The 24501-nt window shown below is 45.3% G+C and overlaps 1 protein-coding gene across 1 annotated transcript in view; it reads right to left on the bottom strand.

Moving 5' to 3' along the window:
* Positions 1–24501, bottom strand: part of SELENOT (selenoprotein T) — a 188257-nt gene that overhangs the window by 14558 nt on the left and 149198 nt on the right. Inside the window, exons 4-5 of the mRNA XM_069618379.1 lie at positions 10533–10620; positions 2733–2885 (exon numbers count right to left, since the gene is read on the bottom strand). Of these exons, the coding sequence (XP_069474480.1) occupies positions 2761–2885; positions 10533–10620 (213 nt within the window). The 3' untranslated portion in view covers positions 2733–2760. The remainder of the gene's footprint in view (positions 1–2732; positions 2886–10532; positions 10621–24501) is intronic.

Here is a 24501-nt window from a genome sequence, read left to right as displayed (position 1 = left end):
GAGCAGTAAAGTGAAATTGACTTTACTTACATTTGTAAACTTTCTAGACCCAGCACACAGACCATCTTATAATAGGGTGCTGGAGAGGTTACTTGGTATCCCCTTTGTCTAGCTTCTCATGTAACATTTTTATGTTACCCTTTCCCTGATGAATGGCTGGTGGCAGTGGTTTACTTTGAAGTACCGCGGTGTGCATTTGCCGCGTGCTGCGCTCGCAGCTGCAGTAATGCACCCAAAAGGTGCCATTTGTCCAAATGGCCCGGTCATCTTTTTTCGCCATTTCTTTGTGAAAAGGTCCTTCTTGAGATTTACTCTGCGCGCCAAGCCAGGTTTGGTCCCTTTGTTCGTTTGGTCTTTGGCGGGATTCATGAGTGAAGCCACCTCTGGCTCCAGGGTGTCTGGCGAGGGCGGTGCCGGAAAAAAACAGGGAGAGGAACAACAGATCTTGTGCGTTGCTTTTAAGCAGGACAAGCGCTCCAGGAAGATCCTCGGGACTCCCAGGGAAGCAGGACTGGCCGAGCCCCCTTAACAGGGTGCGAGACCCATATGCAAGGAAAGCCCATCACGACAGCCAGGAACCACAGTGTTGCTATTTGCAGTAGACGCGAGGAGCGGAAACACCGAAGTGCCACTCATTTGAAGATTGCCAGTTGCAGTCGGTGACCGGCCCATTGCAAAGCAGGAGTCCCCAGAAGTCCCCACGACTGAGGCCCAGGGAACCAGGATCTGCAGAGCTGCACAGGAACAGAAGCCATCTGCTGCACTTTCTTCAACCGAAAGTTACTGTACAGTCTAAGAGAACTTACCTCTTGTTGTGTAACCACACTTGTCCTCGTTGGAGGCTGGTCCTTGTTGCATCTGTACAGTTGGTATCAACTTCTTTACCTCACAAGCCTAATCAGTTTGTGGCCCTACTTTGATTTCATCTAGCCGACAAACTTTTTAAACATTGTGCAAGACTTTCTACTTACCTGCAAGAAGTGCTTCAGCTCACCTTGACTTTTGCTAACTTAACATAGGCTGGCCTGGCTCCCTGAATGACTCTTCTGTGAAAGTACTTACCTGCTTAAGAATAATTGTGTGAATACTTGTCTGTTCTGAATCCTCTTTTCGTTGACACCCCTCAAGAATATTCTAAATGCAACAGTGGTATATTAATGTCCCCAGCACCACAACTATTGAAGTCACCTGGGGGTGTAGGTAGTGTGGGCCATCCCAAATTGGTATTTGCCGATTTAGAAACTAAGAATGTGCATTTCTCTGAAGTGTATTTGTGTGTTGCTTTACATTGCTCCCTTCTGAAGGCGGCTTACTCTGACTGTTAAATTAATAATTGTTTAATCCAGAAACCTTGTGTGTAAGTTTATTTGAATACTTTGCACTGTGAATCTGTGTAACTTCCCCTACAGCTCACATTGACCCCTCTTGATAAGCCTGGCTGCTCAACATGCTACCAGCCTGTATAGTACAGGCTTATACCAAAGGTTAGGTTCCTACTTCCAGGAGATCAGGGTTGTTGGTAGTGCACCCAAAGGGTAGTGCATACAATCTTGCCCAACACCAGTGTTGACATGTATCGGTACGGGAGGTGGGGAGTGAGCAGGGGCAAGGGGCAAAGGGGTCGAATCAGGGCTAGGATATTGCAGTGTTCTGGGGAAGCAACAAAGTTTTGCCCTTGCCGATTTCCACTCATAAGGTGGTCCTTCTCGTTGGGATGCTAACGTCTTAACCCGTCTCCAACATATCTGCACAATCAGCCCCTAACATTCTATCAACTTGCACTATGAACGACAGCAACCAAAGTGTCATGTTTTACACAGATGTTCAAGGAGCGATATGTTTATTCGTCACGAGAAAGAAAACCACCAATTAAATGTGTCAATGTATAGGAGCTTCATTTCAAGCAAACAATCAACATGTTAGAATTATACTAATTGTTAGAATGTTCTGCTTTGTAGTTCAGTTCCACAGAGCTGTCCGTTTCTTCTCCCAGCTGTTTTTTTAATAAAACTAGTTTGTTCTTGCTGCATGTATACTCAATGTTTGACTACTTTTCGATTATTTCTTGGATTACTTAGTGGACCGCACCTTTACAAGGCAATGTATTTGCAGCTCGATCCATGAAGCGGTTTCCCGGGCTCTGAACAGGAAGGGAATAGCCCACCTCGTACAAAGACAGGCTTCTCTCGACCTCTGATTTACATCCAGCCAACTGCTCACTGATCTCCAGAACACCAAAGGAAAGCATAAGAAAGGCTGGCGGGTATGCAGTAGTTACCCTAGATATCAATCACCTTGAGCACTCCTAAGGTCTTAAACTTAGTCGTATACATTTTAGCCAGCATATTCCGAGGTTATGAAGGTAGTCCTAACCTCGTGGAGAGCCGGGGGTTAAAGACCCCTGCCGTAAAGGAACATAAGCATGTTCATAGCCATATGGAAACTTCCACTCGCACAAGGGAAAACAAGGTTTATTTTTGTATAAAATACCATATAAAAAAAGTGAAAACCTGCGTTTTAAAGGATTTCCCTTTCTTGGTTAACACGAAGGGGACGGTTGCTATTTCTACATTCCATATAGAGTGCACAAGCTCTTCAGCAGTTTGGGTGAGATCAAACAGGTGGTTGTAAAATTGACTGAATTAACACATTTGAGGGTCCAGTGCTGACAACATTCTTTACATTATTAAATTCTCAATCAACATTACACTTTTGCAGACAAATGTACTTACAAGATGCTGCAAGTGTCAAGGGATGTTGCTATGACCGATGATGTGGTATGGCATCCATGGGCACATTAAGCTTCATTTCATTGTCTAGAATCTGGACCAGCTGCTGCAATGACGGAAGATGACCAGACTCCAGCTTGGACCACACAGGAACATCTAACATAGGCGAGAAAAATTGGCAAATTATTAAAAGCACAACTACATTAAGGCTTATTAAATTATGAGGCTTCTAATTCGGCTATTAGATGGAAACGGGAAGCTTAGTATTTCTTTTATTTAAATGCTTTAGTGAAAAGATTTTTAGAACCATATTGCCAAATCTGGTGACAATGTATACATACATGCCGTCAAACTGCACTTAGAAGACACCAGAGTTTGAGAATTAAAATAGTTGGGAATCTGTGGTGGTTATGAAAACGCACCATTCTTCAGACAATCACTAGAAATGTAGTGCACATTAAATGTTTACTTTGGTTTCACAGCTACATAATGCTTTTACTATTAAAATCTCTATGAATATAATAGACACTTAAAGGACATATGTTCCTTCACTGGCTGCACAAGGCTCAACTTGGGGAAGGGAGATGGTGTTCTTTTCCAATCTGCTCACAACAAAATAAAAGTGGAGCATCACTGAGCAGAATTCAATGTCCAGAGATCGGTGAATTCAGGACAGTACACAAACATTAAATACCAAACCAATTAATCTCCATAGTGGTTGGAACTTTGAATAGGCCTTGCATGACTATAAATGGTTCCCATGGTAATGATTTAATACATTGTGACTCACCATCAGTTTTTTGGTTCTCCAGGTGAAATGAAAAATTCAGCATCATGTTAGTACAGTTTATAAAAATAAAATGAGATGTAGGTTTCAGGTGTTGCAGAACACGGCTGATCGGATTGTGGCCAATGTTGTCAGAAGATCTTTCATCTCCCCTACATTGAAAAGTTACCAATGGCTGCCAGTTGCTCAGAGGATGAAGTTTAAAGCCATGACCAGAATACATAAATGTATGCATGGTCAAGCTACCTCTTATCTGAAGGCTTGACTGCGGTCATATAAACCAGCTTGTTCTCTCTGCTCCAGTTCACAGCAATTCTTAACCAACAAATGCTTTAAGCACAGCTGTGGCAGATCTTTCAAAACCGCCGCTTCAGCTTTGCGGAACACTTAGCATTGTGTTTGAGGTTTCACTATCTTTGCGTCTTAAGAAGACTCTGAAAACATTTCCCTTTAGAGAATTCTTTACTTAATTTGTCCCCTTTTGAGTGGGTCTTCCTAGTCATTGGAGTACTATTTCTTGTTGGCTCCGTGTTCTATTAGTTATGTCTTGTTTTTATTCAACAGCAATTTTACGCCTTTGGGTTTACGCGCTCAAAGCAATATAAAAATAAAATAAAGAGCAAAGTCAGATATTAGCAAAATGTCATTGGGCTACTTTGTGCTATTAAGGTAACTTATGGCCCCAAGACCTTTTCAGGACGGATCCAAATGTAAAAGCTTAAATCAATACAATGTCTTTCAAGCAGATGCCGAGTTATCTCCCTTTCTAATTTGACTACATAAGCCTCTCTAAAGAGGAGTGCCAGTAAATACCCAAGACTCTGTATTGCTTTGCCCTCTTCCCTTTTCAATTAGCATTAAGGATACCCTCAATCTTCAGAGGAAACCTCACGACAGGCATATTTGACCTTGCAGAACACTTTGGTCGGTATTATCTTGGAATCTTTTCCCCTATACTATGTCGGCTCAAAAATCATGTCCACCACCCTTCAATACACGCACTAAAGACTGCATGAATTTGAGAGTGCTACAAGTTACTAATAAATGAGGAACAAAAAGAAAGCTCTGCTACGAGCTCCAAAAGTTACCAGGAATGCTCAGTGGATTCTTCTTCTAGACTTCTAAAGTAGTTCTGATTTAAGGACCGGGCTTCAACATTATGGATAGAAAAGCTACAGCCAGTGAAAGGGGTGACCATTCTATATGACCCCCTAATAACGTTTCTAATTATTAGCGGATGGATTCCAAGGTATCTTACTTATATATTGCTTTAGCAGGCTTCGGCTTGCTCCATCCATTTTACATTTGGTAGGTATCAAGAGGAGATGAAGACACTATAGCATGAAGCCCCATGTTTGTGGCTGGACACGGCCCAGCACCCTGCACCATGGAACCACAGCGCAGGAAGGCTCAGAGGGTTATTTTTACATTTCTTAAGCGCACTAAACCCAGAGGCATGACAGCACTGTTGCAGATACAATTACATAGTCATATTACGCAATGAATGTTTCACAGGTGAGTGTTACAGCATTGAGGGGAGAAATTGTTTAGGTGGGGGCATCCGTACTGTGCTCGATGAAGAGCCAGATTTGAGTGTTTACAAAAAACACCCATCATCACTGTTCAGCTCTCAAGGTGAGGGAGAAGGCATTCCAGAGTTTAGTAGCGATAACTGGAAAGCTTGCCCGCCAGCCATCTCCAATCTGAATTTCAGCTGGTGGTGGTGGCAGGTGTAGGCAGTTCTGGTCGGTCTCTGAGTGGGTTTTGACAATCTTCTGTGAGAGAGAAGACAGTGCTGAGTTCGAGCGTCATTTGTGGATAATTGCCAGTATCTTAAAGGAGACCCAGCCACAATATGGAGCCAATGGACACTTTATTGCAGCTGAAATGCGATCTTGCCTCTGGATGTTAAGGGAAGCTCCGAGGGGATAGTTTTGAATACCTTGAATTTTTGTATGTTGCGTGTAGAGGTACCAGCAAAAAGAGCATTGCAGTAATCCAGTCTCAAGCCAATGGTAGCTCGGTTGATGGTGAGACAACTGTCTGATGAAAGGAACGGCTGACGAGCGTTAATAAATTTGGTGGTGTAGGCTGCCAAGGAGGCGATGGCATTGACTTCGCGGGTGAGGGAAAGGAGTCAAGGTATACTCTGTTTTTACTGAGGGAAAGATGGGGATAGAAATGCAGTCAATGGAGGTGGTGCACAGCTGATCAAGTTTGAGCACTGCTGAAGTTCCTACTAGGAGGATTTAAGTTTTTTCATCATTCAAGCACAAACGGTGCCTAGCCATCATGGCCTGGATAGTTTTGTAAACTGCACAGAGTTTGGCCAAGTCGGTGCTGTGGTCGCAGGAGAAGGGAAGGAGGATTTGGGTCTCATTGGCGTAAAAGGTATAGGAGATGCCTAATAAGTAGAGGATGACAAACAAAGTTTTGGGGAAAATGTTGTAGAACGTGGGGAAGACATGGGAACCTTGGAGGACGCCTCACGAGATTGGCGGCGAGGAGGCGCTTGCTTTGTCTGCAAAGACTTTGATCGTTCTGCCTTCCAGGAAGGAGTCTGTTAGGGAGAATTCTCAGAAATGTGCTAATTCCCCTCTACCTTTGAGACTCCCAGCACTTTTGCTGCAAAGACTTTTTTAACCTGGAGTGAGACTTTTTTCCCCACTCTCTCATGTATCTTTCTGTGATTTGAACACTGTTTCTTTTGATTTTAGAGTCAAACTCCATAGGCATAATATGTTTACATTGTGACACCCAGCACCTTCAGTGCAGTGGCACAGGGAAGTCTTTCAGACATCCCCAAGTTTTTAATACCTTCTCTTGGATAAACTACTGTTTCCAAGAGCATTATGGTGTAACTTTCTAGAACCAGCACACACTATTTTACCATAGGATGCTGGAGGGGTTACTTAGTATCCCCTTTGTCTAGTTTTTCATGTAACACTTATGTTACTCTTTCTACAATTAATGGCTGGTGGCAGTTTACTTTTAACTACCATTGGGAGTTTTTACCGCAGGCTGCGTTCGCAGCTGCAGTAAAGCACCCATGAGTGCCCATTTTGTCAAAATGGCCAAGTCTTTATTCGCCATTTCTTGATGGAAAGGTCCTTTTTGAGATTGACTGTGTGCCAAACCGGTTTGGTCCCTTTGTTAATTTTGTCTTTGGCGGGATTCACGAATGAAGCCCGCCTCTGGTTCCAGACTGTCTGGCAGGGGCAGAATTGAGGGAGGGGCCCGAAACTCCCTGTGCTCATCCCTTTGGTTAAAGGAATGCACCCAAAGGTGATTGGCCGGCTGGCTGTCCGGCAAGGACAGCCACCCAGCTGTTTGACTGACAGCTAGGCAGGAATTAATGGGAGAAACCTGCATAAAAGGCAAGGCTTTTTGGCTTGGAGGGCAGTCTCAACCACTGGACTAACGAATCCGAAGAAGAACTTGGAAGAGACGCCTGCTGCAGCTCCTGGATCGTTTGTTTGCCCGGTGAAGCCGTGTTGCTGTTCTGAAGCTCGGAATTCACCTCGACCAGCGAAGCCCTGCAAGGACGACTTCTCCCCTTCTCCCCTTGAGTTGGTGGGACCAATCAACTCCAAAGTGAAATCGTTTGGACATTTCTCGGAGCTGGCTGTACTTCCACTGCTGCTGGAACCGAAGTGCCAGGGAGAGGAACATCAAATCGGGCGGGCGTTTGGTCTCGAGCCTTAGGAAGATCCTACGGACTCCTTCGAATCAGGACTGACCAAGCCAGAGCCACTTCAACAGAGTGCTGAACCCCAGATGTGAGGAAAGTCTAGTGTGGTGTCCGAGAGTCAGCAGTGCTGCTATTTGCTGAGACACGAGGAGTTGAAACTGAAGTGCCGCTGAATTGAAGTTTGCCCTTTGCGGTTGCCGACCGTCCCAGTGTAGGAGTCCCCAGAAGTCCTCCCTCTTGTCCCCATGACTGAGGGCCAGGATCTACAGAGCTGCACAGAAACAGAAGCCAGCTGGAACCATTTATTCTAACCAAAGGAACTGTAAACTAAGGGGACTTACCTCTTGTTGTGTAGCCTTACTTGTTCTTAGTTGAGACTTGTCTTGGTTGCTCCTGTAGAGTTGCTTGCATCTTCTACCACTCATAAGCCTCCCAGCTTGTGGCCCTACATTGATTCTACTTTTTCTACAAAGACTTCTAAAACATTGTGCAAGACTTTTACTTACCAGCAAGAAGTGCTTCAGCTCGCCTAGACCTTTGCCCAATTGACATTGGCTGCCCTGACTCCCTGAATGGCTTGTTCCCACTGATTGTGCCTTCCCTTCCTCCCAGGAAAATGTTAATTTACTTTGCATTGGGGGGTTCAAAAGTACTTCCCTGCTTCAGAATATATGTGTGATCTCGTCTTATTCTAAAACCTCTTTAGTTTGACACCCATCTCAGTATTGCTCTAAATGTACCAGTGATATATTGTCCACAGTGTCCCAACTATTTAAGTCACCTGAGGGTATAGGAAGGAAGTGTCTGTCTGCCATCCCAAATGGGTACTTGCAGATTTAGAGAAACTAAGTGTATTTGTGCGTTACTATTATATTGCCCATTCTGAAGAAGGATTAAACTGACTGTTAAATAATTGTTTAATTAAGAAACCTTGAGTCTAAGTGTTTATTTGGATACTTGTCACTGTGAATCTCTGTGTAACCTCCTTACTGCTCACATTAACCCCTCTTGAGATAATCCTGGCTGCTCAGCAGCACTACCATCCTGTGAAGTAGACTTATACCAAAGGTTGGGTTCCTATTGCCAGGAGGTAAAGGTTTGTTGTAGTGCACCCAAAGGGTACTGCACCAAATCTTGCCCAACAGGGGCGATCCATCTAGATGCTTGTGTAGACACTTTGGCTGCTGTGGATAGGTGTTGGCAAAGAATCTTGTGGTCAATCAAGTCGAAGGCAGAGAGATCAAGTAGTAGTGCTGGTTTGGCGGCGGGCATCATTTTCTCTAGCTGGTTCTTTAAGTCTAGTAGGGTGGTTTCCGTGCCATGACCTGGGCAGAAGCCTGATTGAAGCCCTGCCCCCCCCAACCACCCCTCCCCCCAAAGATGCATGTTGATTGCCATGTGCTGATCAAAGATTAAGCTCTGGTCAGTTTTCATGGTGCTCCAAGCTCTATACAAGTGTACATCTGTGAGGGCACCAAGCCATTACTCACAACCCACCTGGAATCAAGTCTGTAACTGAAGAAGATGCTGTCCTTAAGTCTTTGCTGTTTTACTTCCTCACAGTCTTCCGAGAAGCACTGTGTCAAGATGTATTTTCACAGGCTCTTCAAGTGGAACAGCAAGATTGTCCTTTGCTGCTGCTGCACTGTTCAGACCCAGTCGAGCTTGTGATTCCTTTGTCTGAACCTGGACAGAAGTGCATGCCTCTGCTGCTTTGCTGGAACACACCCTGCAACTTGGGTTAGTAAGGGCTCTCCTCACTTGCTCCAAATGGGTTTCACTTCACTCTTGTAAGCACTCTCAGGCTGAAGTCTCTTTTCCTTCCTCTTGGTGTAATAGCTAGATTGCTCCACTTAACAGACCAAAAGCCTAAAACATCAGTCTGCCATTATGAGGTAATGTCGAAGTGGGTCACAATGTGTGTAGCCATGTTTCCGGACTCCAAATTTGGGGATGTCTTGGAGCTTACCAGTTGGTGATTTTACTCCGTGAGATCAGAAGTATAACTGTGGCAGCTCTAGGGATTTCGGTTAATGCAATCTGTGTTGATAAAGAAATTCCACAGGAATGGTGATCAGAAAAAGTTAACATTCCCATGCATACTTGTTCTACTCCCGCATGTAGCAGCAAGAGGCACTTCCATCCCTTTACCCCCCAAACCTGTACCTAAGCATTGGTCAGCTCTAAAGCAGATAGGCTGGAGCATAGTGGTGTTTCGCTTCCAGCAAGGCTTTCAGGCCTCAGGGTTCAATCTGTCTGTGGATCCCTCAGCCTGGATGGTGGTCTCACAGAGGAGATTGGAGAAGCGAAGAGCAATTTCTCTTTAGAAAACTTGTGGATCACCAGCCCAGGGAGTAGATCACTCCTCCCAACTTGGCTCCTTGCATGTGACTATTAAAAGCCAAACACTGCCCGAAATAAATGGTTTCTGTGAGCAAGTTGTGTCAACACTTGCAGTCTACAGGTCATCTTTGGAGAAAAAAAACTATTTTGCTAACAAACTTTTCATAATAAATAAAATATATAAGTATTTGATCAATGGGCATAACTGAACTGAAGACATGAAATAAGCATCCATAGTGATCGGGCGCATGTGCGTGTGTAAAGGAAATAAAGTTCTGCATTCTTTTTTTGTGAATTCTTTACCAAGTGATGTGTATGCAATAACAAAAAATGGTGCATGTTTGTAAAAAAATGACATTCGTTAAACCAGATGTGCTATGCAAGCAGTCAGTTTTAACCATTCTTGCAGATTGATGCTTGATGCACTTTGCTTGTCAAGGGCACACATTTTCACGTACTGCTTTAGGTTGTAGCCAACTCCAGTGCACAATGCCAGAACAATTGACAGATGTAATGTTGATGTAGACCAGACTAATAGTCTATAACGTCAGATTGTTAAAACATGTACTTAAAATCTGTTACATCAAATCACATTAATGCATACAATGGTTATGCAGCATATTTTCCACCTGTGCCCCTTTCTCAAGCCAAATAGCTGCAATTGTGGAATGACATTTGTTAACTATAGCCTGACGAGGTTTGCTTATTGAGTTCCAAAAATAGGTATGCTACGCCTTACCACCAGATAACTTAATATGGCAGGCTGCTCCATAACGCATTGTCAAATTATGAGAAATGCAATGAAGAACTTTCAAATGCAGGTTGGATAGCTCCTTAATGCTTAATTCTTAAATTAGGAATATAGATCTTGAAAGCTTTTAACAGGCATTTTCCAGAGAGTGCCAATAAAGTAATCATTTATAACACGTCAAAATAAAAGTTGTATGCCCCCTCACCCCCCTTTCATTTAGTCGGGACCCACCATTGAATGTGACTTCAAATGCTCCTGTGGACATACACTGGTTTTCGATCATATTGCTTAAGAAGAATACCATCATGCAAGCATACACCTAAAAGAGAAGAAAGAAGGAATGAATCAATTGGAGACAAAATAATTTACTGGCAAATAGGCACCATTTGAAGCCTTTACTTTAAACCTTTTCGGCAATTTAATTTCTGCAGATTGGTAACAAATGGTGCCATGTGTTTGAATTGAGGGTCACATTTTCATAAAGATAATCTTGGAGGGGTAAATTAGTTATTCTCATCTAATAATGTACACTATGATCTATTTTAATTCCAAAGGATTCTTCACACAAAAAACTAATTTGTGGTGTTAACTTAACATTGTTTTGAAGGTATCTGAATATTATTCAAATTATTCCTGCAGTTTTAATAGGATGCCAAACACTACACAGAAAAACACAGCAATGATGCAACAATCAGCAACACCGAATGCAGAGGGTTTTAAAGCAGTGATGTGTGCAGCAATTAGCACTTGGGTTTCACGTTGAAAATCTGAAATCCAGTGGCATATTCAAGCAAGGCTACCAAAAACCCTGCAAGAAAACCACCAAGTTCCCCAACTTCTCTGCAATGTTCAATCTTTCTCAAACCAAGCAGTGTTTGTATGCATGAGGCATGTGGATCCCTGCCACTTACATTGGACCACGCTTTCTAAAGCAACCTGACTTTAAGGATGTAATAATTTGCCTAATTTTGTAGGAAGTAAGAGCTGGCCTTTGCTACCATATTTGATCAAATGTCGCATGGCATGTTTAAAAAAAAATACTAGAAACTATTTGGTGGGCAAAGTTTAATTGATAAATAGGAATTCAATGGGGGATGAGAGGAATTTCTGTAGCCTTACTCCATCCCGCCCAACCTCTCACGTTTGGTAGAATGTTCCTGCCACCAAACAGGCTGATCTTTCTATTGTCCCTTTGTTTAGCACAAGTACACAGGTTCATCAAGATAAACGAAGAGTACATAAATAACCGTGAAAGTAGGATTTCCCTCCTACATCGCGTGCTGTATCCTTCCATACTTTTAAAGACAGGTTCCACAGAGATGTATTATTGGGTAAGATGGGACTGCATAGGCCGACACGATTCAAGCCAACATGCCAAATAGATGCCCAAAGAAGCATCCACGCTAGAGGACACATCTATTAAGTAATGCTTCAAAAGGCATAAGTAGTCCATTTTGCCCCCCCCCCCCCATCCCTCTTCGCCATCTATCTTCATAGATCTCGGTGATGGGCACATGCCTACAGAACAAAAACTCACCTGGCTGATTTATGCAGGGGTGCAACGCAGATTACGGAAAAGTCGCTCTGTATACATAAAACTTAAATCTTCTCCCGATCTTGGTTATGCAGAAAAGCCAGTAGGATACATGTAGGCTGTTACATTAACAATGGACTTCCTAAAAAGTACATCCTGGAGGCATGGCTTTAGATACCAACCCGAGCTCCATCTAACACTGCTCAGCCCACCCACATGACAGACTACCCTTCTGCAGGAGCTTTCAATTAGACCTAGTGGTACTCGTTCAGTAAGATTTTCCTAGCAATGATAAATCTTCCAGGCCTGTGTCAACCCCTGAACGTTTTGCTTTTACTTATGGATTATTTTTCCTTCTACCTCCGAGTGGTAACCTTTTTCCACACACACAGAATATTTTACTCTTTTTATGGGTGTCATTTTTAAGACTCTCCATAATGTCTTTTAAAAGTTATCTTTGAAAACGTTTTGGCAATAAGTGCCTATTGTTGATGGGTTGCCCTAGGGGCTCCCCTTTTAACTTTCTCTGGCTAACCTTGAGAGAACGACAGTTCCCAAAGGTAGAACAGATATTTGGATCACTTTTACATTTTCTTAGGCGAGACCAGCTCCTCTTACACCCACCCTATGTGGAATGCTGGGAGATAAGTATACCTTTTCTCATTTTAAATGCAATTTACAAGGACAAACTTAACTTTAATGGCTGGTGGCAGTGAACCTTTTTATTAATTCGATGCACCTTTACCACAGGCTCTGTGCACTGTTTGGGTTCTTCCAAATTTATAAAGCCAGTATAATAACTGCAATCCTGGTTTTACCATAAGTATATGGTAACTTGGCTGGATAAGCTTGAGGCGAAACTATTACGTTCAATTATTAATCTACCCAAAGGAGCTCCAGTCAAAGCCCTCAGACTCGAATATGGCCTGCAATCTCTATCCTCATTGTGGTCGATAAAAAAGGTGCAGTTCTATTCTAAATTGGGTAAAACAAGCTGCAGTTCGAACAACTTCTTACAATTGCTAGGTAAAGAACCGCAGAAGGTTCGACAGAACTATATCATGGACATTTGTGTTCACAGAAAAATATTCGTTTGAATTGGGACTATTTAAAATTATTTTTTTTTAAAATAATAAAGAGAAAATCATGTGATTTGGATATGGGCATTAACTATATGGCCTCAAGAGGTACAGGGAATTCACCTCAGGGTTTCAAGTGCGGTAAGCCACGTAGTTACTTAACCAAAAGGTCAATTCCTGAGTTGAGGAGATTCACAATGCAACTTCGCCTAAATATATTGTGGACTAAAGAATTCACCAGTAATTGGAGGAAGGTAGAAGCACAGGACAAGGTGTGTAGACTTTGTCTTTGCGAAGTTGAGACGAGCAGGTATATATTGACCTCATGTGTGGCCCCGACAGGCCTCTACTTGAGAGGGTATCTAAAAGTGCAGACCAATTTTGGGCAACCTTGAAAGGGGCAGAATCGGTTGGCGTGAACGCAGCAGATTTGTAGATCTGGAGGCGAGCTATAAAGGATGAAATAGGGGGTCTGAATAATAGGAAGGCAGTATGGTTTGGAATTGAATAGATTCAAAATGAGCACAAATATTAATCAATTTGTTGATTTTAAAAAGGGATCGTTTTGTTTTTATCTCGAATTTTGAATATTATTTTCTATGGAGATGAATGCCATTTAATGTTAAGTTGTAAATGTGAATCCTGCGTTTTTAAATGTGCAAAATAAACAGTGCACGCAAAAAAAAAAAAAAAAAAAAAAAACACCCCCACCCTTTTTTCTCCATTTTTGTGTTACTTGTCCATTGTTGTTCCTTCCCCGGACCTCTAGGGCAGGAAATTCCTGTGTGATTTTTATCTATGGCTGCATCCTGAGGAGGACTCCTTTTCACTTCATGTTTCCGGTGAAAAGGTTTAATTTGATTAGCATGGACAATGTTCCACTATTAATTCTCCCTCCTTTTTAGCAATTCTGTAGACCACAGGTTGAAACATGATCTACAATTCTGTATGGCCCTTGCCATGCTGCAAGGAATTTAGAGTTTTTAGGTTTCCCTTTCCGAAATTAAAGTTGTTAATCTGGTCTCATTTCATATTCTCTCACAGATGCCCGTCTATCATAATGTCGCTGCACCAGGGGGGGCGTGGCCAGCACGCATGGAGTGAAGACTGCTCTCCACGAAGCTCCTGCCCATGATCCTGAAGCGCGAACAATCGCGGCCGAAATAATGCATTTTTGACGCTGAAACTCAGCTGAGCCATAGGTGAACCACCTCTGGGGGACCGGCGAAAATATCGGAGAAAATCGGAGCGGATAACGCCGAGAACGAAGCGCCCTGAAACTCCCCCCCAAGACGTCCAAGATGGCGGCCTGACCGTGGGACCCACAACGCTACGGCCTGCCGAGAGCGTAGGATCGAGGGGCGGACTGCGGCCATAACCACACTCCTCCACCAAGCACAGGAAGCGGACGACCGTCGGGCCCCCGCTGCATCGCCCCGCGGAGGAAGAAAGCGGAGAACCTTGCGGCGGCCAGAAAGCGGAGCGAGGCGGCTGGCGGTAGGACCCTCGGGGATCCTGCGCCGCCGATAGCTGTCCCTGCCGGCCCGCCGGCGCGAGCACACGCAGAAGCATCGGTGAGGGCCCCAGCTGGAAACCCACGGATCACCCAGCCCGGGACAAGGCCCGGATCAGGAAAGGCAACCGCATCCCCGACCAGCATACTAGAAGTAAGTGCCTGCCCTTACGAGCGGACACACGCCCCCACACCGCCACCCACCGGCGGGGGCCACCGCCCCCCCATTAATTGCAGGGTGCGGCGGCGACCAACGCTCAGATCTGCTCCACACCACCAAACCCCGGGGAGAGCCATCACTCACCCAGCTACCCGAACTGTAAGACCACGGACAATCCGCTGTGGGTCGCGCCGGGGGGGCGCCACGGACGGACAATGACGCGGTTATAGCGGGACTGTGGAACCATCTAACCACCCCTCACGGCCAACGGGGGAGAACACGAGCACCAAGCCAAGGTGTGACTCAGCTCTGAAACGATCCCCGGAGGAGAGACCCTCACAACTCATCGGGGCCACTAACCAAAAACTGGCACTGGCAAAACCAGAACCATCAGGCGGTGTAATGTCTCCTCCCAAAGGCAGATCAAAAAACATAACGATGGACTCATTTACTACTCCCAAACCGAAACAACAGATACCACACGCGGAGAACAACATGGCCGAGGCACCAACACCGGCGGCAGACCCTCGTGACTCACAGATCCTTCAGGCAATCGCAGCACTGAGAACAACGGTAGAGGACATGAGGGGGGAGATAATATCAGACCTCCAATTAATAAGGCAAGATGCCCGAAACCTGGCTGAAAGAGTCACCGCCACAGAAGCCACCACACGTGAGACCTCAGAGGCGACGCAGGGGTTACAAGCGAAGGTCAAAGCGCTAGAAAACGGTGGCAAGACTAGAAGCAAGGTCCGAGGAAGCAGAAGGCCGGGCCTGACAGAACAACGTTCGAATCTTGGGAATCCCGGAGGGCATGGAGGGCTCAGACCCCACAGAATTCATAGAATCATTGCTGCTACAGGAAATTGGGGCAGGCAACCTCACCCAGGGGTTCTCCGTGGAACGTGCCCACAGATCTCTCCAGAAACGCCCACCCCCAGGGTCTTACCCGAGACCTATGATTGCAAAAATTTTGAACTTCAGGGACCGAGAAACTATACTGAGGTTCTCCAGAGAAGGGGGAGAGATCAAAAGAAATGATGCATTAGTAGTCATGTACCCTGACTACACGCCGGTGGTGCAGCGGGCAAGAAATTCCTTCGTACCTATAAAGGCCAGGCTACGCAAACTGAATCTTAAATACATGCTGCTGTACCCAGCAAGACTTAAAATAATACACAAAGGGAAGGCGATCTTCTTGGAAACCCTGGCCGCGGCAAACCTATGGCTCGAACACAACAACCTAGCGGAAGACACAGAGGAACAGGCGAAAAGCAGCGAAAGATGACTCCGCAAGAGTCCAATGCAAGTGAAATCGAACGTAACGATTGAACCCAGATCCGCATCAAGGAAACAGAAAGATTGGGCAGGAAACAGGAGCCCCAATCACAAGACAGCTGCTGAACCCCCCCAACAGACAAGGTGTAGTCAACGTAGCTACACACTGCCCGAACCCGAAGACCTGGAGAGGTATGGAAGGCTTGGGAGCCCCCGAGCTTTGTGAGTTTGAAACAACTGCTGGGGGCAGTTTCTTCTTGTTGTTTTGTAGTGTTAATCCATTCCCCGGAATGGTAGTTGAAGTAGTTAGTTGGTCTCCAAATGAAAAAGCACAACTGGAGGGCCAGGGGGCCAGAACGGTGGCTGGGAGGGGCGGGAGTCCACGAGCAAGGGATGACCTTGAGGCCCTAGATGAGAATGCAGACATACCAGGGAGAAGCAAGACCCTCCCGTGCCTCCAACATAACCTAGATGGCAACGCACATTAGGATACTGACCTGGAACGTAAGGGGCCTGGGCACCTACCTTCGCAGAAACAGAATCAAATCCTACCTAAGCAGGAAAAAAGTAGACATAGCCCTGATACAAGAGACACACTGTGACAAGGAAGCAAACGCAAAGCTTAATGAGCACTGGGGGGGGACAGGGCTTTGGAGCACCCTACTCTAAATACGCCAGAGGGGTTTACACTTGGATCAACCCACGAACACCAATCCACCTGCATAAAACGGAAATGGACCCAGAGGGCAGATACCTCATAATATGGGGCACCCTTGAGCACAAAGATTTGCATAGTTAACTCATACTTCCCCAACAACAACATCCCCAACCACCTGAAAATACTGGGTTCCAAGATGGTGCAGTACAGGGAGGGCCTCTTTTTGTGGGGAGGCGACTTTAACTGTGTTCATGACCCAGAACTGGACAGATCCTGGTCCCCACAGAAGGGTCCCTCCGCAGCCACTATCCCTAGTCACCTTATTAAAGGAACTGGATCTGACCGACACGTGGAGGGAATTACACCCAGTCGAAAGGGCCTACTCATACTATTCATCACCCCACAAACTCCACACCAGGCTTGATTACTTCTTCATAAGCAGAGAACACCTACCCCAAGTAAGAGATACGCAATACCTAGGGAGGACTATCTCCGATCACTCCCCCCTACTGCTAGACTGGCGACACAATAGCCCCAGACCACCCATCCCCATGTGGAGAATGCCCACCGAGGCCTTAATAGATCCAGCTTTCAGGGAGGAACTACATGAAGTTATAGAGAACTACATAACCGAAAACTCAGGTAGCGTCGAACACGCCAGTACATTATGGGACGCCCTAAAAGTAGTTACGAGAGGGGAAGTTATAGCGAAAGCCGGAGGAATCAGGAGAACCCTAAAGACCGCTCTTGAACAGAAAGAATGTGAGATATTAATACTTGAATCCACTCCAGTGGATACCCCCGGGAGGGAAAATGACCTCAGAACTCTTAGGGAGGACTGCTCAGGAGCATGGGACAGATTAGCCAAATTTGATTTCATAACCAGAACAAACAGAACACACTCAGAAGCGGACAAACCTGGCCGGTTACTAGCCTGGCTTTGTAAAAGAGAGCACCCTAAACACATAACCACGACACTACAGGATGAACATGGTGTAGTGCATGGTACCCAACAGGGCATCAATGATGCCTTCAAAGCTTACTATGCCAGACTATATTCTCATACAGAAAAAGTCCCGCAAGAACAAATCTTGGACACCTTAGAAGAAATAGGGCTACCCAGACTATCGCCAACACGATCCGATACCCTAGACTCTGACATCACACAAGAGGACATATCAGAAGCCATTCGCTCCCTAGCCACATGTAAAACCACAGGGACCGATGGGCTCCCCCCGAGTTCTATAAAGCATTTGAACCTTCCCCGACCCCCCTACTACACCAGGTCTTCTTAGAAGCCTACGAAGAAGGCATCCTACTAGACAGCATGAGAGAAACCCTGGTGATACCAATGCTCAAGCCCGATAAACCTCCCGATAAATGTGACTCTTACCGACCGCTCGCTATGCTAAATTAGGACGTCAAAATATTGACGACGATCCTAGCAAACCGACTCTCTAAAGTGATTGGAGACGTCATACACATAGACCAGAATGGTTTTATACCGGGCCGAAGCACGTCCCTGAACTTGCGAAGGCTTCAACATATCATAGCCCAAACCAACACATGTGACGAACAACTAGCACTACTATCTCTAGATGCCATTAAGGCGTTTGACTCCATATACTGGGAGTGGCTTATAGCGGTTATGGAGGGATTTGGAATTGGCCAAAGGTTCATCAAATGGGTTAAGATCCTATACAATAATCCGAGGGCTAGGCTCAAATCTGGGAAATACGTGTCGGAAGCCTGGGACATCCAAAGGGGCACTAGGCAGGGCTGCCCACTCTCTCCCATGCTTTACGTTCTGGGATTAGAACCCATAGCAATTTACCTTAGAAACCAGTTCTTTGATGCAGGGATTAGGCTGGCAGGAATAGACCACATCATCTCAATATATGCCGACGACGTCCTGATATACGTAAATAACCCCCATAAAAATGTCCCGACAATATTGGACGTCCTTGACAACTATGCCAAATACTCTGGCATTAAATTCAGCAAAACTAAATCCTGCTTGTTCCCACTAGCAGGATTGAAAAATAGAAGCACCGATGAACTCCCCAAGGTGGGCGTTGAGTGGCGGACGACGGCTTTCCGTTACCTTGGGATCCTAGTAATGCACACCCCGGAGCTGATGCATGAGCATAACACGAAGGCAGCGGTACCCATACTTCGGAAATCCATAAAATTCTGGGCAAAGCTCCCATTGTCTATACTAGGCAGGGCCTCAATAGCTAAAATGATCATTCTCCCCAGATTCCTATACGGATTTCAAAATGTGCACTTCTACATTACAAAACCCTTTTTCCAACTCCTTGACGCAATAATCAAGGAATTACTGTGGGGAAACGGCAGACACCGGGTGGCCTTATCCACGCTGGTCCTGCCGTATGAGCAGGGCGGAATTCAACTACCAAACTTAGAAAAATACTACCTGGCGGCCCAACTGAGCCATGTATCCAAATGGCTAGCAGACGATGTCACTTCCGAGTCCCCCCTGCTGCAAGGGCTGATAAAGCCGCTTCGGCTGAAAGAATTGATCTGGGCCCCTAAAAACCTTATGTGCAAACCACCATTCCTGGCAGACCTGGGCAAGAAAATATGGCACAGAGCTATGATGATCCAGCATCTGAAACAACCATACTACCAAGAAGTGCCGATATTGTCTGGCCTAGGCGAAACACACGTTAGCCTGAACAACATCAGATCGTGGGAAAGGAAAGGGCTATATACTTGGGGCGACCTCTACGTGGACGGCATATTTAGAGAATTTGCCGAAATACGGGAGAAGGAGGACATCCACGCCGGACAATTCCTGTGGTACCAAAAGCTCCGGAACATAGCCCGAACGAGATGGGCCACCTGGCCTGAGGAACCGGAGGCTGATCCCTTTCTGACATTGATATACAACCTGAACGATGGTGGGAAGGTAGTATCACAGATATACAGCATTTTGCGCAACATCCCCAACCCTCGAAGCGAAGCAATGAGGGCCCGCTGGCAAATGGACATGAGGCAGGAAATGTCTGACAACGAATGGCTCAGGGCACTGTCGTTACCGAAGGAGGTGTCAAGGAACCAGAGATTCCGATTAATACAAATCAATGTGCTGTACCGCACCTACCTGACCCCAAGTAAACTAGCAAAGTTTAATAAGAACAATCAAGCACAATGTAACTGGTGCGGGACGGAAGGAGCAGATCTGATCCATATGCTATGGAACTGCGTTAAGACACAAACTCTCTGGGCAAAAGTGAAGCAGACTTGCGAAGTAGCTGAAGTCACGAGATACAAATGGACCCCAGCGGAATGCCTCCTGGGTAGCTACCCCAGGCTAGCCAAACTTAAACACGCTGTGAAATTGATGGACCTGTTATGTATAACAGCCAAGAGGACCATCGCCATGGCATGGAAAAAACCTGCGGGTCCGAGCTGTAAAGCCTGGCGCATCGAACTGGAAAGGTGGGCAAACGCTGAAACCAGAGCCTGGGAAGACAGCATAGCCAGATCCACTGAAGAATCAAGCATGGCACTGGAGGCATGGAAAGACACTATGGCTAAAATATTTCGATCCTCCGATGATAAACCCCCTTGAACAATGAACTCGAATACCCTATTGACCCACTAGAATGGACAAACATTGGAATACGGCCCCCCGTCAACCAGGCCATCCCAGGAAGATTCCCTATGGCCCCCCCAAAGCCATGCCAACCGCCTACCCCCCCCCCCTCCGAGGACGGACTAACCTCCAGCTACCCCCCATAAGGAGACAGTTAATGTTTTTATGTTGTATTAATGTTGTTAACCTCTGTGAATATAATGGCATGTTACCTGCAAGTAAGTCAGTCAACCTGAGTTAAGGACCTGACCAATGAAAATGTGTAATGCATATAACCACAAATGCCAATAAATAAATTTTAAAAATAAATAATGTCGCTGCACCATCAGCGAACTTTTCCAAATTTCACTGCGCAAACGCATATTGCAAGTGCTTTCTCAAGTCTCACATATTCATGAATTGTGGACGCATTTACAAGCACCTATACATTTGTTCTGTAAATCAAGTGTTCCGAGAACCATTTTCCTTCCTGTCAATATTTAATGGGGCTGAGATTTGTTGATTTAGAGGGCGTGGACCCGATTGCCATTAGTACGAATGGAAGCCGCAAATTCAATTAGATCCTGCTTCAGCTACAAACATTTTCAACAAATCAACTATCAATCTGTTACACTGTTACCCTTCCCCTGAAGAGGGCAGGTAATAAATGTGTAGCTTTCTCTTCACACCCAAGAGTTGTCATTTGTGTTATCAATGCACTAGTGAAATGACTTCCACAGTCTTACTCTATTCTTTGAGGTAAACCAAATCTTGAAAAAAATGATTTACAATTATAGTGGACGCCGTTTGCGCACTGCAGTCTGGACCTGGAATGCACTCCACCCATTTGGTCATTAGACAAGTTACTGGCAATCCAAAACTCTGCAGTCCTTTGTCTTCCAGCTTGAGCGCGAGCATCCAGTTCAGACTGGGAGGCTGGCTGCCCTGAAAGGATTGCCAAGACCCTCCCGAAAGTTTGAATGTTGCAAGGCTGTTTGATTGGCTGGATTCCTGCATAAAAGTCGGTTCCTGGAAGCTAAGAGGTAGTCGATCACTGGAAAATGGCGACGCAAGGCTCAGCCACCCTCCCAGGAATTACCATCATCCAGGAGCGAGGGGACTGGTGCCGCGTCTGCCACTACGGCTGCAGCGGAAGGGGCGGGTGAGCCCCCACAGGGGCTTGCGATGGCGGAAGACGGTTCGGAGCCATCCAGGTTGGTGGTGTACACAGAGGAGGAGGCCGCTACTGAGCCACACATGGGGCCTGGTGGGGGTGGTGCCACTGGTGCAGTCCAGGGCCAGGAGGCAGCACAGGCCGCCGCGGAGGGGCCTGTGCATGTCACTGTCCCTGACCCTGTGACTGCACCACCATGCACCAGGAGGGATGCCCCGTCCCAGGCCCGTCCACAGGTAGGGGGGGACGCCCATGTCATCTGGACTGAATATAAGGGATCTATACACTAATGTCTAGGTGGACCCCTTATGTTGTGTCAGGGATTGCAGCAGAACCTTGTTTACCATCTCCCCGTGTTTGTCGACCAGTTTCATTGGGCTCTCTTATTCCTGTCACCTTCTTCCAGACTGTTTTCATGATATATTGGTAAGGATCATCTGTAATTAGGTGTGACTCAGTTGTGATCAAAGACCCTAATTCCGTTTCCAAGACACTAAAGTTGTATTGGAGCGGTCTCACCTTAATTGGTGTGTGGAGAAATTCAAACTGCCCAAGTCATTCCTGTAGCTATAGTTTTGTTAGAGATCAAGGTCAAATGAAATGTGCAAGAGTCACACTGCAAACTTTGCTAGTTGGTTTGTGGTGTTCATTGACACGGCATCGCAATTCGGCGAAGGAAAACCATTCCATACCGTTATAATGCAACTGTGCTGAGGTACTGTGCTGGCTTGGGTATTTACTTATCTTAAGTCTCTTGTGACTCCTGTGTAGTTCAAGGGTGTTTTCTGTGATTCCGGGTTTTCTCGTCCAGTGCACCCAGGCTGCTGCAGAAATCCTCCTAGGGCGTCTTCTCTGAAGTCCCTGGACCCTCAACTAACTTGTTTAAACAGTCTCCCTCTGTAACTCTGAAGTTTGCATGCAACTGAGCCCCATCCCACCCTGCTGAAAGCTGGCTCCTAGACCACTAGGGTCCCTCTTCTGCTTTGGAGAACTCATGCACTAGAACTGTGAATGGCTGGATACTTTAAGGGGTCTGCCTTGAAAAGTAAAACAAGTGTTGAAAAGTTTACTTACTTGTAAATGAGTTAGTTGACAATTTTAAACTCTGAGTGAATAGTTACAAAACGTTATTACTTACCTTAGATGTTCTGCCATTCTGAAAAGTATATCTAGGATTTAGTTACCTGGAATAAGCCGTGTGCCTTAGTAAGTATTCTCAAAGTATTACTTTCCTTAGAAACGGTTTCACCAAGGGGCGTGGTCTGATGCCAGGGGCGATGGCCGCTTAAGACTGTAGCCCTGTCCCACCTGCGCATAAATACGGCATTTTGTATTTTCCTACCTTTTTCTGACTGGGATATTGTAAAAATGTTCTGCTAACTGGCGCGGAGGCTCTGACTTTATTCTACTCTTCAGAAGCTCGTTGCACAGAACGGCACCATTCGAACGCTTGCGAGGCCTCGAAGTGGCCGCCCCACGTGAAGAAACTTTTGGCATTCTTCCCACCATGACGTGCCGGCTTGGGCCTCTTCAGCTCCTCCTCCAGTCCAACGCCACCACTTGATAATATCTAGAACTACATGGCTACCGCTGTTATTTTCACCTGAGAAAAATAATTTTATACAGCAACCTCTGCTTTATTCAGCGGTTTTCACTGCAGTGATATTTTATTCACCGAGCGATGCGAAGCACTACGCGGCATCACAATATATCAAGTAAGGGGAGCGGTGCAATAAATTGTAACGCTAATTCATGAGTTATTCAACTGTTTCCACCGCGGCGTGTGAATAACTTTTTCCCCAGTCACTAGGTACTATTGTTTGGTACGCAGTATATTACATTGCAAACATAAAGTAACGTGATAAAGTTTTACAACTGTTGCTTCTTCAATATCCGACTGCGTACATTGAATACTGGTGTTCTCTGGCAGTTTTCACCACAGAATGAAACAAACTTTATTTTAGCCATTTGATGCTGTGGAACGTTGCACTGCACTACAATATTTTAAGAGAAAAAGAAAGGTGCATCTATCGTAAACACAATACCCTCGTCTACGTCTGACTGGTTTGTTTGAACTGTCTCTAACATATTATATCCCTTTCTACATCCAAATGGAATGATTTAAGGTTGTTAACAGAAAAAGAAATTAAACAAAGGAAGAAAAAAGAGATAAGCAACAAACCGGGAATTTCAGCGAAGTTGCTATGTCTGAATAATACTTGAACGCAAATTCCCATATTAGTATATTTTCCGAAACTCTTCTCAGAACTATAGTGGTATTTATACTTTTTAAAACCTTTTGCACTCCCTAGTGTTGACTTGGATTCTGGGTGCCCTCTCATCACCCTATATAACAGTAATCGTCCAAGCTCCTACTCTTACCTTCTACTTTATTCCAAATCTACAGAACCTCTAGGTTAGTGGTCTTTATCTTTATTACACATCTTTTACCTATGGCAACAATGGCTACCAACAACAACAAAAAACCTTGCTTGCCACAAAGTACTCCAATCTTTCTTCAACTAATTTGAAAAGACCTAAACGCGATTCACCACCACCACTCAGTGTATCAGATCCAGCCATAGAGGTCATACTACTAGAAAAATCAGAGCACTTTAACCCTTCTTTGAAGCTATGAATCAAAAACTCCAACAACTGGATGACAGATGGAGGTGGAGAGACGGGATGGTCTTGTGGAAGATGTTTCCCCCAGGGTGGTGCAGCTTGAAAAATCCATCAAAGACCTCCAGAAACACAACAAGGACTTGGAGAAAGAGCAATCATTTTCGAATATCAGGCCTGTCAGAGGGTTGTGAAGGGTCCGATCCCATTGCTTTTTTGAAAAGATTACTACCAGCCATTCTGCATTTACTCATGGATACTCCATTTAACATACAGCGAGCTCACTGTATCAGTCAACTAAGGGTCTTGTCTCTCGCCCTCCTCCCAGAACCCTCATTCTACTTACTTGAATACACTGCGCTCCAGCTCATTAGGTCAACTTCCAAGGAAAAAAATCTCTTACTTGGCATGGAAGCAAATTATATATCTCACCGGACGTGGGGAAGGAGTACGGCTCTACGCAGAAAATAATTCTTATCCTTTCTCTCTGCTCTGAAGCAAATCAATATCCGGAATGGTTTATATCACCCATGCGCCTTCAAAGTAACACACGAAGGTCGCTCTACCATGTTTGATGATCC

The sequence above is a fragment of the Ambystoma mexicanum genome, chromosome 10 (assembly GCF_040938575.1).
Source record: "Ambystoma mexicanum isolate Mex_15411 chromosome 10, UKY_AmexF1_1, whole genome shotgun sequence".
NCBI classification, from domain to species: domain Eukaryota; kingdom Metazoa; phylum Chordata; class Amphibia; order Caudata; family Ambystomatidae; genus Ambystoma; species Ambystoma mexicanum.
This window is presented reverse-complemented; position numbering and strand designations above follow the sequence as displayed.